At 43.1% G+C, this 16325-nt stretch overlaps 1 protein-coding gene across 1 annotated transcript; it reads right to left on the bottom strand.

Moving 5' to 3' along the window:
* Nucleotides 1–3212: 3212 nt before the first annotated feature.
* Nucleotides 3213–4646, bottom strand: C3AR1 (complement C3a receptor 1). The gene has a single exon (XM_062195433.1). The coding sequence runs from the start codon at nucleotides 4644–4646 to the stop codon at nucleotides 3213–3215; it is 1434 nt and encodes a 477-aa protein (XP_062051417.1).
* Between the last annotated feature and the right edge of the window lie 11679 nt (nucleotides 4647–16325).

A 16325-nucleotide genomic window follows, 5' to 3' on the forward strand; every position in this document is an offset into this window, starting at 1 on the left:
ACAAAACTATTTGGTTTTGATTGGTCTTTTTTTTTTTTTTTTGCTATTGCAGGGTATACTTTATTATTATTATTTTTAGAAAAATTTTATTTAATAAAAATTTCATAGGTACAGCTTTTGGAACATAGTGGTTTGATTGGTCTTTAACGCCTTTTGCACCTCCTACTACTGGGTTTAATTAATTGACCCTGATTTTTTTTTTTTTTTAAAGATTTTATTTGAGAGGCAGAGCTACAGACAGAGAGGGAGAGGTGGAGTGAAAGGTGTTCTATCCGCTGGTTTATTCCCCAAATGGCCACAACATCTGGAGTTGATCCCATCCAAAGCCAGGAGCCAAGAGCTTCTTCTGGGTCTCCCATGTGGGTGTAGGGGCCCAAACAGTTGGACCATTTTCCACTGCTTCCCTAGGCCATTAGCAGGGAGCGGGATTGGAAGAGGAGCAGCTGAGACACACATGGGATGCTGGTGCCGCAGGCAGAGGCTTTGCCTACTACGTCACAGCTCCGGCCCTGACTCTGATGTTTTAAAAAGTGATTATTTATTTATTTTATTTGAAAATCAGGCACAGATGCAGGGAGAAAGACGCATAACCTCACATCTTCTGGTTTTCTCCCCAAATGCCCAGAAATAGCCAGGGCTGTGCCAGGCCAAATCCAGGAGCCTGAAACTCAATCTGAATCTCCCTGTGTGGGTGGCAGGGACTCAACCACGTTGAGGGCTCACCTGGTGCCTTTCAGGGTTTGCATTAGCAGGAAGCTGGAATTGGGAGAGGAGCTGAGACTTGGACCGGGCACCCTGAGATGGGATGCAAACACCCCACGTGATGTCTTCACCGCTGAGCCAAACACCAGCTCCCAGACGTTTTTGTAAGATGCACAGGAAAGAGTTAAAAGGTATGCTTTTTTTTTTTTTAAGATGTATTTATTTATTTGAAAGGCAGTATAAGAGAGGCAGAGAGAGAGAGAGAGAGATCTTCCATTCTACTGGTTCATTCTCCAAATAGCCATTATGGCTGGAGCTGTGCCAATCCAAAGCCAGGAGCCAGGAGCTTCTTGCAGGTCTGCCACGTGGGTGCCGGGGCCCAAGGACTTGGACCATCTTCTACTGTGGGGATCCTAAACTGTAGGAATTTCTTCAGAGTACATTTCCAAAGTAAATGGCACTCTCAAAAGGAAATGCCATTGCTCCTTGTGCATTAAATCCTTATGACCATGCCAAGATTATTCATCCTAATATCCTCAAAGTCCTGTACGCTAGCCCTAGAGTTCAGAGTTTACACGCTGAGTCTTAGGCGATGTGTTGGGATTTCCAGATCCTGACTGATTCTTAGTATAACAAGTTTATTGTCTCTGAGATTTAGTTTCTCCATATTTTGAGATTGGGACATATTCTGAGTGTCAAGCGATTAAAAGGATCTGTGAATCAATGAGCCTTGCAGGATACCATGAGAAAAACACATTTATTCACATTGAACATCTAAGCAAATTAAATTGGCAAGGTAGCATTTAAAATGTGTCAGACATTATTGCCTCACACCCAAAAGAATTCCTAGTGATTTGAAATTTCTATGTGTTGTATTTTATAACAAATCTAGTCTAGACCCCTCACTTCAACTGCTGGACAAGTAATGTCTTGCAAGACTAAACCACAGTCATTTCTATTTCTTGGATTAAACCATTGTATTTCGCTTGGATGAGGGTATATTGTGGTACATGTACACCTGTTGTTTCAGGGGTTTAATACATAAAGTTTATACATAGAGAAAAACGAAAAGTTACTGAAAGCTGGGTAATTTTTTCTTAAAAAAAGGATAGAAAGAAAGCTATATAAATGGTTGTCATGTGTAGGAATTGGAAGAAAAATGTGTGGTCATAGACAAAATATGGTTAATTATGACTTGTGGTACACACACAAAAATATGGGGATTTGAATAAACATCTTTACCTTTCAAAACAAGAAGTCATCATATCTACAAAAGCACATGACTTAGAAACATGGCAAATATCAGAAGAAAGATCTAAAATTGTCACAAGGGTTGTCTGGGCAGAGCTGAATAGGTGGTCTCTTATATTTCACTATCAGCCTTGAATTATTTTTAAACTACACACATATATTACTTTGGTAAACGTAAAGATTAATTTCAAAACCCAAAAGATACATCTGGTAATTTTGGCATGAAAGATACTTCTTCTTTTTTTTTTTAAAGATTTTATTTATTTATTTGAGAGGAAGAGTTATAGACAGAGGGAGAGACAGAGAGAAAGGTCTTCCTTCCATTGGTTCACTCCTCAAGTGGCTACAACAGCTGGAGCTGTGCTGATCCGAAGCCAGGAGCCAGGAGCTACTTTCTGGTCTCCCACATGGATATAGGGGCCCAAGGACCTGGGCCATCTTCTACTGCTTTCCCAGGCCATAGCAGAGAGCTGGATCGGAAGAGGGGCAGCCAGGACTAGAACCAGCGTCCCTATGGGATGCCAGTGCCACAAGCAGAGAATTAACCTACCGTGCCACGACACTGTCCCCAAAAGATACTTCAATAATTAAAATTTTTTGGCGGTATTCTAAGAAGATTTATTTATTTGAAAGGCAGAGTGATAGAGACAGAGACAGAGACAGAGACATAGAGAGAGATCTTCCATCTGCTGGATCATTCTGAAAATGGCCACAACAGCCAGCTCTGGACCAGCCTGAAATCAGGAGGCAGGAACTCTATCCACAGAGACAGCAAGGGCCCAAGCATTTGGACCATCCCCTGCTGTTTTAAACTGAATCTAGAAGGGGGTTTAAATGATACTAAGGAAAAAAAATGTAATGATGGAAATATTAAAAAACAGATTTGATTTTCATTTATCTCACATGGCTTAGTTTGAGGTAGAAATGCTTCTCAGATTATGTGTTAATCAGAAACATGAAAGCCTGTTAAAACCCCTACCAGGCCCCATCCCCCAGAGATTCTGATTGGACAGGTCTGTGATAGGGCTTGCGAATTTGCATTTCTAACAAGTTTCCGGGTGATGCTGAGGGCAGTGGTCCAGGACCATACTTGGAGACCATACTCGACTGAAGGTTTCTGCGTTCTTCTGTCCACCATGTCCCTCATCCTGCAGGTGGAACGATGCTGGTAGGCTTAAATAAATTATCACGTGGAGGTTGATGAGATAATCTTGTGGGGAATGAGTCTCTCACTAGGTCAGAACCTCTGCTCCGGATTTTCACACAGTTGTGTTGATGCTGTTCTTTTCCGAAAAGGCCTTGTTTCGGGTACAGCTGGTGGAGTGTGTGAGCTCCTCGCTGAAGGCCACCTCCAGAATGCCCTGCAAGGACTGCCTTGCTTTCTTCCTAAAATCTTTCCCCAAGAGGGCGTAAAGGAAGGGATTGAAGCAACTATTGGCAGATGCTAAAGCAATGGATAGATAGTCCCAGGCTATCAGTGCTTTCCCAAAGGGAGTTGTTGAATCAAAAAATAATAATACCAGGACTCTAACCACGTGATATGGAGCCCAGCAGACAAAAAACACAGTCACCACCACCATGGCCAAGCGAATCGTTTTGCTCCCTGACTTGGCAAAGCGACCCCGCTTCATTCTGCAGGCAATGAAAGTATAACAGGTCACCATGACGACAAAGGGCATTAGGAAACCGATCACTAACCTTGTGAAGGTTATTACCAGCAGGGGTTGACTGACATATGTGTATTGATCTAAATAATCATACTGGAGATCTTGCGATAGATCAGGTACATATAAAGAGTGTCCAGAAGTACTAGGAAGAAGTTCTAAGTCAGTAGGCAGGAAAGCACCAGAATGATCGAGTGGGTTAGTTCCGTGCTCTTCAGTGGGAAACCCACTGGGAACTGCAGGTGGAACAACGCTGGTAGGCTTGAATAAATTATCACGTGGAGGTTGACGAGATAATCTTGTGGGGAATGAGTCTCTCGAAGGTCCTTGAAACGTTTGAGAATGGAGGTCCATGGTTGCTGTCCACAGTTGCTCATCTGTTTGGATAGAGGAAGGATCTAACCCATTATTCATGTCTCCTGGCAGCTGAACAATGGAGTTGTAAAAAGACCTGTTTTCCAGGAAATCGAGATCAAAGGGGAAGTCTGAATAATCTAGATCAAAATTGTAGCCACACATTTCACGGCCATGTAAGGTGAACTTTTCCCGGTACACAAACACAGGAATGCACATTATAAAGGCCATCACCCAGATGCACCCACAGATAGTCAAGGCTGTCTTGACAGTGCGATGATTCTGGCACCAGATTGGCTTGAAGACCATGAGACAGCGGTCCAGGCTAATGGCTGTGAGCAGGAAGACGCTGGCAAACATGTTGAGGATAACGACAGAGGGGATGAGCTTGCAAAGGAACCAGCCATAGGGCCAGTATCCTCGGAGAACCAAGTAAGCCAGGGTGAAGGGCAAGGAGAGGCAACAGAGAAAGTCTGCCACTGTAAGATGGAGAAACCAAACCATGTTCACCGTCCGCTGCATCTTCAGGCCAGCCACCCATAACACCAGTCCATTTCCTGGCAGCCCTAATAAAAAAGTGAGGCTGAAAAGGACCGCGGAGAGAATCATGATGGGGTTATCCAAACGCTGTGAGAATAATTCAGTGGAATTGGTCTCAGCGGAGAAAGATTCCATGGCTAATCTGCTGCAAGAAGATAAAAAGAAATGTTAACACTAACAATAGCTTTTAAAAAATGCGTATTCCTAGACGTCTAACTGTCACATGGATGATGGGGAAACACAAAGGCAGAGAGCCTGCACACTGTTTTAGTTTGTATTTCTTGGCCTCACACTGGAACACACAGAAACATTCTCTGTTAAACAATTTGGGAAGCATGCATTTGACACAGCAGTTAAATTGTCCCTTGAGATTCCTGTCAGAGGTCCTGGCTTCTCTCTTTCTCATCCAGTTTCCTGCCAGGGTTTACCTTGGGAGGCAGCAAGTGATGGCTCAAGTACTTGGGTCCCTGCCACTTGTGTGGGAGATCTGGGTTGAATTCTGAGCTCCTGACCTCAACCTGGCTTGGTCTTGGATGTTGTGGGCATTTGAGAAGTGAACCAGAGGATGGAAGATCTCTTTCTCTGTCTCCTCTTTCTCTCTCCATTTCAAATAATGTGAAAAATAATAAACGAAAATGCAATCAAAATTTATAAGATCTATTTGGATAGATTTAAATGTCTATCAAAATGATAACCTTGGGGGCTGGCGCCGTGGCTCACTAGGTTAATCCTCCACCTGTGGCGCTGGCATCCCATATGGGTGCTGGGTTCTTGTCTCAGTTGCTCCTCTTCCAGTCCAGCTCTCTGCTGTGGCCCGGGAAGGCAGTGGAGGATGGCCCAGGTGCTTGGCCTTGCACCCGCGTGGGAGACCAAGAGGAAGCACCTGGCTCCTGGCTTTGGATTGGCGCAGCACCAGCCATAGCAGCCATTTGGGGAGTGAACCAACGGAAGGAAGACCTTTCTCTCTGTCTCTCTCACTGTCTATAACTCTACCTGTCAAATAAAAATAAATAAATAAATAAATAAAAAAGATAACCTTATTTAGAAGTCCATATAATGTATCAGTGTGAATTTCTCTTTTTCTTGTATTTTCAATCTTCCATATTTTCATTGGTTCTTTTCCTCATCCAATGGCCCCTACTAAACAAGAGCAGGGGTTTAGCCCAGTAGTTAAGACACCCGCGGCTGGCGCCGTGCCTCAATAGGATAATTCTCGGCCGGCGCCGCGGCTCACTAGGCTAATCCTCCACCTTGCGGCGCCGGCACATCGGGTTCTAGTCCCGGTCGGGGCACCGATCCTGTCCCGGTTGCCCCTCTTCCAGGCCAGCTCTCTGCTATGGCCCGGGAGTGCAGTGGAGGATGGCCCAAGTCCTTGGGCCCTGCACCCCATGGGAGACAGGAGAAGCACCTGGCTCCTGGCTTCGGATCAGCGCGGTGCGCCGGCCGCAGCGCGCCTACCGCGGCGGCCATTGGAGGGTGAACCAACGGCAAAAGGAAAACCTTTCTCTCTGTCTCTCTCTCACTGTCCACTCTGCCTGTTTAAAAAAAAAAAAAAAAGACACATGCATTCCACATAGGAGTACCGGGGTTCTATGTTCTGGCTCCTGATTCCAGCTTTCGCTAATGAAGCTACTGGGAGGCAGTGGTGATGGCTCAGCTATTTGGGTTTTGGCCACTCGTGTGGGAAAGGTGGAATGCGTTCCTGACTCAGCTTTGGTCCTGGTCCAGCACCAGCACTGGGCATTTGTCAGAGTGAACCAGCAGATGGGAGTGCTTCCTCCTCACATTTCAAATTAAGTAAATAATTTTTTAAAAAAGAGACAATAGGGCCAGTGTTGTGGTACAACTGGCTAGCCTGCTACTTGGGACCCCCAAGTCCCATATGGGCCCACCGGTTCAAATGTAGCCTGTTCCACTGCTGATCCAGCTCTCTGCTAATGTGCTGGGAAGCAGCAGATGATGGCTCAAGTATGTGAGTCCCTGCCACTCACATGGGAGAGCTGGATGGATTCTTGGGTCCTGGCTTTGGTCTGGCCCAACCCTGGCTGTTACAGCCATTTGGGGGATCTCTTTCCTCCTGCTGTCACTTTATCTTTCAAATACATACATACATACATCTTTAAAAAGAAAATAAACATGAAATCAGCGATTTGGCGCAGCAAGTTAAGCTACTGCCCGCAATACCAGCATCCCATATGGGTACCGGTTGGAATCCCTGCTGCTCCACTTCTGATCCAGTTCCCTGCTCGTGTTCCTGGGAAGGCAGCAGAGGACGGCCCAAGTGCTTTGGATCCTGCCACTCATGTGGGAGACCCAGATGGAGTTATAAGCTCCTGACTTTGGCCTCGCCCAGCCCCAGCTGTTGTGACCATTTGGGGAGTGAACCAGTGGACAGAATATCTCTTTGTCTCTCCTTCTTTCACTATAACTCTGCCTTTCAAATAAATTAATTAAAAGAAGAAAAGAAACAAATAAGCTAAGTGAGTAAACAAACAGAAGCTTCTACACCTCGGGTCTCCAACCTGAGGTTCTGAAATGGCTTTAGGGAGCCTCATCACCACCTTAAAATAACATGCAAAATTTTAGCATTTTGTATTTTCATTTCTCTGAGGGCAAAGACTATTTTTCACTGGATTTTCTCATTCAGTAAGATTGTATCATAGGGAATAACTAATCTTTACCTGATTATTTTACAGTTGTCCCCCAAAATATCTTTTATAGCAGGTTTGCCCACACTGATATCCAATCTGGACCATACTTTGATTCAGTGTGTTATATCTCTTAATTTTATCTTATTTTTAAAAATTATTTATATGAAATGCAGAGCAACACACAGAGAGTAGGATAGTAAGGGATCTTCCATCTGCTGGTTCACTCCCCGAATGACTACAACAACCTGGGCTAGGCCAGGCTGGAGCCAGGAGCCTGGAACTCCATCTGGGTCTCCTATGTTGGTGGCAAGAGCTCAAGGATTTGGGACTTCATCTGCTGCTTCGTGGCCTCATTAGCAGGAAGCTGGACTGGAAGCAGAGCAGCCAAGACTCAAACCGCTATAGGATGCCAGCTCTGCAAGCAGCGGCTTACCCTCCCTCTTCAGCACAGCACCAGTCCCTGACATGGTTTTTCTTCTTCAAGGATATTGACTAGATTTGGGGCTATCTACTTCATAATCCTTTGTAATTTGGCTTCTGCTCTCATCATTCTGCTGGAGTTGCCTCTAAAAAGCAAATCCAAACATCTCTTTGTTTTTATCCTCGACAACATCTTATATATTATTGCATACACTGACCCCTTACTCTTCTCTTGGCCCTTGTGATAATACTCTCCCTTAATTCTAAACAATTCCATCAGGGTACTTCAGTTTCCAGAACAACTTAGTATTGCAAAACAGTGCTGTTTTCTATTCCTGGGCTAATGTTGTTTACTTTTATGTGAAATTATTACCTTCACCTAAACCTCTTATAGACCTGTTAAAATTCTACCCATTCTTCAAGATCCAGTTCCAATATTGTATCTTTGTTGAAATAGCCTTATAATTCTAATCAGAAATTAATTCTTCACCTCTTAATGTTATGTGAGTGTGGTTGAACTTTTTTTTTAATATTTTCAATGGCACATTTTGTCTTATGATTATTATTGTAGCTCTTTTATTTATCATTCTGGCCTTAAGTCAGATGTTTATGAAAATGAGTCTTAAGGGCTGATGCTGTGGTATAATATGTTAAGCCTCCACCTGAAGTGCCAGCATCCCATGTGGGCAGCAGTTCAATTCCTGGCTGCTCCACTTCTTATCCAGCTCCCTGCTGATGGCCTGGAAAAGTAGTAGAAGATGGCCTTAGTGCTTGGGCCTCTGCACCCAAGGGAGAGATCTGGAAGAAGCTCCTGGCTCCTGGCTTCAGATTGGCTCAGCTCTGGCCATTACGGGCATTTGGGGAGTGAACCAGCAGATGGAAGACCTCCCTGTCTCTACCTCTCTCTGTCTGTAACTCTGCCTACTAAATAAATAAATCAATCTTTAAAAAAGATGAGTCTTGTTCATAGACAGTTATCCCAGAGGGTTTAGCAGAGTGCCTTACAGGACGTGACGGTTAAAGATTACATGAATGGGGCCAGCACTGTGGTGTAGCGGGTAAAGCTGCCACCTGCAGTGCTGGCGTCCCATATGGGTGCCAGTTCAGCCCAGCCCTGGCCATTGCGACCATTTGGGGGAGTGAATCAGTGGATAGAAGATCTCTCTGTAACTCTGTCTTTCAAATAAAAACAAAATAAATCATTTTAAAAAGAGATTACATGAATGGATGGATGCTTATCTTGGGGGTTGATCTCTCTTCTTTTTCAATTAAATTTAAAATTCTAATTTTTAATCATTCAGTTCTTACCTGGACTGCTTCCTGGTACCTATGCTGTTCCTTTTAAGTTCCTTTTGGTTTTTAAGCTCCAATTTTTATTGGCTATATTGGCATTTTCCGTTTGTTTTGTATAAGCCTAAAATATTTTTGTGACTTGGAAGTAGTTCTGTTGAGTTAAGCAAATGTTGTCACAAGGCCTTATATTGTTAGCAGAAGTTAAAGTAACGTGTCAACAAAATTAAAAAGCAGAAGCGATTCTCATTTCTCTTTCTGTGGTTCTATCTACTCAAACACTCCAGTCCTAGCAGGGTCTCTTCCTTCCATGTTAATCCTGTCAGCTACCCTGACCCATTGCCTCCACACTTACAACATAAAATATTGTGCAAAAGACAGATAGCATCATAGAATTCTCTGAAAGGAAACTTAGCAGTCATTGTTTCATCTTTCCACTTTTATTTTGCAGCTTTTTGACACTGAAACTCAGTAGATTAGGTGACTTTCACATAATCACAACCAGGGGATTTCCCAGATCCCAGATTCAAAGGCCAATATATTTTTTTAACTGAAAAGAATCAAATAACTGAAAAACCTTTAGAATTGCTAACAAAAGGGAAAGGACTGCACAAATTGAAGTTACAAGAGCTATAAAGGGCAAAAATCCAATATAACAGAAACTGAATTATCTGACATGAGCTGTATTTTAAATATCACTTAAGAAGGTACTTCTAAAAGTTCATGGAGAAATGGAATTAAAAGAAATTAAAAATTAAAAGAAATGGAATTAAAAAATTGGGGCCAGCGCTGTGGCACAGTAGGTAAAGCCGCCACCTGCAGTGCCAGCATCCCATGTGGGTGCCGGTTCAAGTCCTGGCTGCTCTACTTCTGATCCAGCTCTCTGCTATGGCCTGGGAAAGCAGTAGAAGATGGCCCAAGTCAGGGACCCTGCATCCCTGTGGGAAGACTTGGAGGAAGCAGTTCCTGGCTCCTGGTTTCAGATCAGCACAGCTCCTGCTGTTGTGGCCAACTGGGGAGTGAACCAGTGGATGAAAGACACACTCTCTCTCTCTGCCTCTCCTTCTCTCTCTGTGTAACTCTTTCAAATAAATAAAATAAATCTTAAAAAAATAAAATTAAATAAAAGATAAATTGGGCCAGGCATTTGGCCCAGCAGTTAAGATGCTACTTGGATTGCTTGCATCCCATACTGGATTGCCTGGGTTTCGTCCTGTCTCCTCAGCTTCTGATCCAGCTTCCTGTTAATGTACACCCTAGGAAGCAGCAGGTGATGGGTTAGGTAGTTAGGTACCTGCCACCCAAATGGGAGATCTAGATTGAGTTCCTGGCTCCTGTTTTGACTTGGCCTAGCCACAGCTATTGCAGGTATTTGGGAAGTAAATCAGCATATGGGAGTTCTTTTTCTGTCTTACTCTGTCTCTAGCTCTTTCTTGCTCTCTCAAATAAAACAAATAATCATTTTTAAAAACATAGAGGACCAGCTTTGTGGCATAGCAGGTAAAGCTGATCCTGTGATGTCGGCATTCCATATGGACTCTGGTTTGTGTCCTAGCCGTTCCACTTCTGATCCAGCTACCTGCTAATGTGACTGGGAAAAGCAGCGGAAGATGGCTCAAATGCTTGGACCTCTGCTACCTACATGGCAGAACCAGATGAAGCTCCTGACTCTTGGCTTTGGTCTGGTCCAGTCATGGCTGTTGCAGTCATTTGGGATGTGAACCAACGGATAGAAGACTCTCTCTCTCTCTCTTTCTCTCTCTCTCTCTCCCTCCTTCCCTCCCTCCCTCTATCTGTCCCCCTCTCTGTAACTGTGATTTTCAAATAAATAAATAAATAAATAAAAATTTTTAAAAATGATAGTTTTAGGGGCAGCTGTTTGGCCCAGTGGTTAAGTCACCAGTTAGAACACCAGCTTTCCGTGCTTGCTTCGGCAGCACATATACTGAAATTAGAACACCAGCTTTCCATATTGGAGTATCTGGGTTCTGTACCCAATTCCAGCTCCTGATTCCAGATCTTTGTAATGCAGACCCCGAGAGGGGACAGTGATATCTCAAGTAATGGGTTCCCACTGCTCACATAGAACTGGATGGAATTCTTGGCTCCTGGCTCTGCTCTTGACCCACTCCTCTGGGAATTTAGGGAGAGAACAAGGGGATGGGAGCCCTCCCTCCCCCTGTCTGTCTTTTCAATAAATTAGAAAGGGGAGAGAGAGGGAGAAGGAGAAGGAGAGGGAGAGGGAGAGGGAGAGAGAGAAATTTATTTTGGTGCAAAAAATAATTGAAATACATGCATAGTTAAAATAATACACATTAGTTACAAATGTTTTAAATTTGCCTTATATCATTATCTTGAACTAAAACTATAAGTATATGCATTTGAGTCAGTGCTTAAAAGTCCTTCAGAACCAAGTTACTTTTTACATTCATCCAAGTTCTTTGGCTGAAAAATACCACTGTGTTTAAAATTAGCAGAGGATTTTTATATTTTATATTTTCAACACTGAATGGGCTAGCAGTAATTAAAAAAAAATCAAATCCTGAATCTAAAATTCAACTACGATAAGGAAAGAAAACCATATACATAACCAAATTCTGATGACAAAACGACAAAGTCAAGAGCAATAGGAACGAGTAAAAGAAAGCAGACGAAAAGAAGAAAAGCAAATGAGAAAAAAACATAAAAAGGCAAGGAGTCAATTGAAAAAACAAAGCCAATAGGGAAAGCTGAAATTAAAGGTCAGATGGAGAAACAGCTAATTTAAAGGGGGAAATAAGGACATAAGAATTCATTATTATAGAATGAAAAGCAAAGAAATATAATATGGAATATGTAGAGAGAGAAAGGTAGATATGAGGAAAAGACAAAAGAAAAGGTAGAGGAGGAACAGAAGGAAATGGAAGATAACAGCGATGCGGGCGAGGCACAGTCCTTAGGTGGACGGCTTTTGTTACCGAAAGACGAGACAGCAGCAGAAGGCTTCAGCACCAGGCTGGAGTCCCCCAGGTTCTCTCTGGTCCTCACTCTCCGGCTCGATGAAGCTGTGAATTGCGATTAGGAGAGCTGCTGACCTCTTCCCCTCTCATCTCTGTTTCTAATAGCCTGACTTCACAGGAAGAGTTTCTGAGTCATTGCTAGACAGCTTAGATAAGAAAGTGGAAAAACGGAACCAGAGAGCATAGCTCCGAGATATTTTCGGCAGGATCCAGGGTATAGTTAGGGAGTGAGTACTTCTGAATGTAAGTTCACTTTTTAGGTTTTGCTTTATCTCAGCAATGAAAAGACCCTATAAGATAGGCATATTCAGGAAAGGAGTGATTGAGGAGAAATGACCTGCACAAACCCATTTATTTATTATTTATTTGGAGAACATCTCTCAAATGCTTGATTTATGTTAAAGAATGTGCAATGCCCGAGTCAGGATGAATTAAATTGTATTCCAGTCTCTGAAGGTTCACAATTGATTGGAAATATATACCCATCACACACACAAAAATTATGATACAGCGAGATTCTGGTATAAGAATAGAAGTAAAATTGGAGATTCTAATTTCCTGCTAATGTAGATCCTGGGAGGCAGTAGGTGATGGCCCAAGTAGTTGGGTCCCTGCCACCCACGGGGGAGACCTAGATTGAATTCCTGGCTTCTGGTTTCTGAGCCCAGTTCAGCACAAAGAGTTACAAGCATATTTAGGTAGTGAATCAGTAGATGGGAACTCTCTCCTTTCTTTCTCTCAAATTAAAAATAAGAAAGAAAGGTAGCATTTCTGTTTGTGTGCATTCATTCATATGTGTAAATGAATGTATATGAATGTAAAACATATATTAAGTGCAATTAATTTTCTGGTAAAAAAGTTTAAGTATAGAAAGATTAAAGTAAAAACTAAAATCTGAATACCTACTTATCTTTGTTGCCTGGCCCTGGCCAAAATCTAATTTTTAGAATCATAGAATTTCTAGTCTTTTTTTTTTAAAGATTTATTTATTTATTTGAAAGGTAGAGGTACAGAGAGGCAGAGGCAGAGAGAGAGACAGAGAGAGAGAGAGAGAGAAAGATCTTCCATCTGCTGGTTCACTCTCCAAATGGCCACAATTGCCAGAGCTGGGCCGATCCTGAAGCCAGGAGCCAGGAGCTTCTTCTGGGTCTCCTACACAGATGCAGGGGCCCAAGCACTTGGGCCATCTTCTACTGCTTTCCCAGGCCATAGCAGAGAGCTGGATTTAAAGCAGAGCAGCTGTGTCTCGAACCGGTGCCCATATGGGATGTTGGCACTGCAGGCTGTGGCTTTCCCCACTCTGCCACAGCGCCGGACCCTGTTTGTTTTGTCTGAGGGAATTAAAAGTAAACATATGGGGGTGGACGTTTTGCCTGGTGAATCAGATGCCCTTATCCCATATTGGGCTGCCTGGGTTTGATGCCTGGCCTGGCTCTGGCTCTTAACTCTAGCTTCCTGATGATGCTGAGAGGGTAGCACCCCGGAGGCAGTAGGTGATAGCTCAGGTAATTGAGTTCCTGCCACTCACGTGGGAGACCTGGCTTGAGTTCTTGGCTCCCAGCTTCCATCTGGTCCAGCTCCGCCTACTGCATTTGGATAGTGAACCAGTAGATGAGAGTTTTGTTTGTCTCTTTTCCTCTTGATTAAAATAAAATAAATATATGACAAAGCTATTATCCTTAAGGACTTCAGTAAAAATAATAATATCAATTATTAGATAGTCCATAATAATAATAATAATAATTAATTAATTAAATATGCCCCAAGCTGTGGGTGACACAGACTCTGTGGTTGGTGAGCAAAAGGGCATGACTGATGGTGACTAAAATAACTGGAAAAACTTCCTAGAAGAAGAAATTCTTGAGGTGAAGAGAACAGTAGACTAGGACTTTGGAGACATGGATTTGACTTCTATTTTTAGCAGTAACTATTTGACCTAGACATTTGCTGCTATTGTTGTGTTTTATGTTTAAAATTAAGGGGATTGAGTTGGATGATCTTTAAGATATCCAACTTTTGTAGTCGTCTCCTTTGAGCACGGAGAGAGAAGCTAGGAGGGTATTTCACAGGGAGCATGTGAGTGCCTATGAAGGAGGAGGTGAGTCCAACGTGAGCGAATGCCACATGTGAAGTCGCCTGGAGTAGAAAGGACGTTCTGAGGACTAATGGAAGGTCAGTAGAAAGACTGAATTTGAATTCTGGCTCTGCCACTTGCTGGTTCTGTAACTGTACAGAAGGTATTCACACTGTTCTCATTTCTTCACCTGCCCTGCACTCAGGTGTTGATAATTAAGCCTACGTCCATCTTTCCGTATTACTTCTCTATTGGAAACCTGGGTGCTGCATTTTCTGGATCTACTCTGCAGTGGGTTTCTGAAGAAGCTGATGTGTAGTGGGAATGTGAAGAGAAAGGGGAATCATTGCATTTGATTCTATATTTTGATTTTTTAAAAACTTTTATTTAATGAACATAAATTTCCAAAGTACAGCTTATGGATTACAATGGCTTCCCCCCTCCCCCCCATAACTTCCCTCCCACCCTCTATATCTTGATTTGTGACAAAGATCAAAAACCCATTTTATTTTAAAAATTAGTTATTTAGTTTATTTAAAAGACATGAGAGGGAGGGGAAGAGATAGAGATAGATAGATAGATAGGTAGATAGGTAGAAAGGTAGATAGGTAGATAGATAGGGATATCCCATCTCCTGGTTCATTCTCTAAATGCCAGCAGTAGCCAGGGCTGGGCCAGGCTGAAGTGAAGAGCTTGGAACTCAATGCAAGTCTTCCAAGTGGGTGGCAGGAACCCAGCTACTTGAACCATCACCTGCTGCCTCTCAGAGTGCCCACAGGCAGAAAGTTGGAATCAGGAGCAAAGCTGGAACTCAGACTCAAGCATTCTGGTATGGAATGTGGGCATCCCAAGTGGCGTCTTAACTGCCACATCGAATATCTGTCCCAGAAAAAGTCTTTCAAAAGTAAAAGGACAATAATTGCAAAATACATGAAAAGCATTAAAAACAAAAAAAAAAAAAAAGAAAGAAGAGCCATTCAGCCTGTTGTTCCCGCAGCAGCAGCAGACAGCTTGTGTGGGATAGCTTGTTGGAGATGGAAGGTGTGGCAGCGGCAGGTGCTGGCATCGGTGGCTCCAGCAGGATTACTGGTGCTAGCAGTAGCAGCAGCAGGCCGATGAGTTCCTAGTCTTGCCAAGTGGCAGCAAGAGTCCCAGTCTCAAAGACGACTACAAGCTTGCCAATGCTAGTTTATGTTCTTTTTCATATTTCTCTTCCAGTTCAGGGGAAGCAGCCTCCTGCAGTTACTAATATGAAAACAGAAAACACCATTGTATTTATTTTTATTTGTTTAATCTTTCCAACTCCTTTGTTATTAAGTCCTTGTATTAAATGCCTTTTTTAATGCCTGCTCCCCCAGGCTTTACCCACTATACCACAGTGCCAGCCTCCAATTTGTGCATTACTTTAAAAAAATTTTTCTCCACTGTCTTTTCTTTTTCCATTTTATGTCCATAGAATGAAGGCAGAAGAAGGTGATGATACACACACATTTCCTTTTTTTATTTATTTTTTATTTATTTGACAGAGTTAGACAGTAAGGGAGAGAGACAGAGAGAAAGGTCTTCCTTCCTTCCGTTGGTTCACCCCCAAAATGGCCGCTATGGCCGGAGCTATGCCGATCCGAAGCCAGGAGCCAGGTGCTTCTTCCTGGTCTCCCACGCGGGTGCAGGCGCCCAAGCACTTGGGCCATCCTCCACTGCCTTCCCAGGCCACAACAGAGAGCTGGACCGGAAGAGGAGCAACCGGGACCAGAACCCGGCGCCCATATGGGATGCCAGCGCCGCAGGCGGAGGATCAACCAACAGAGCCACAGTGCCAGCCCCCACACATTTCCATTCTAAGTCAGTGCTACGTTGTGCACATCTGTTAGCCTTTAGGGAGAAAAGGTGCTAGAACAGCAATTATATTTTCGTTAAATTGTGTGCTCTGTTGTACACCTTCTGAAATACTAAAATATCAGTGTGTCAATGTTGATATCTATCTAAAATCTCATAGTAATTCTTATGTCAAATGTAAGTTAGTGTTAATAACGTGAATAACTCACACATCTTGAGTTTACTTACCACGCCCTCTGCTAAGCATTTCGTTGGCCATATGTTACTCAGCTCATAACAGCCCAGTGATGAAATAGTTACTTCATTTTCAAAAATGACACTGAAGTGCAATGAGGCAATGAGTGGCTCAAGTTCACAGGACTATGCAAGTAGCAGAACTAGAATCAGACAATCAGCCTTCACAGATTTTGCTTTTAGCCACGATGCTGTCCTGTGAGTGTTAATACAGTGGATTCTCCCATTATTCTGTGTAGTTATGTTTTATAAAGTCATAGGGAACTCTGAATTAGCCAATATTGAATTATTGCTCCTAAGAGAAACACAG

This window comes from Lepus europaeus, chromosome 6 (genome assembly GCF_033115175.1).
Source record: "Lepus europaeus isolate LE1 chromosome 6, mLepTim1.pri, whole genome shotgun sequence".
Taxonomy (NCBI): domain Eukaryota; kingdom Metazoa; phylum Chordata; class Mammalia; order Lagomorpha; family Leporidae; genus Lepus; species Lepus europaeus.

What these genes read in the sequence shown, in the direction of transcription:
- C3AR1 (XM_062195433.1), bottom strand. Translation starts at nt 4,646, where the DNA reads ATGGAATCTTTCTCCGCTGAGACCAATTCCACTGAATTATTCTCACAG.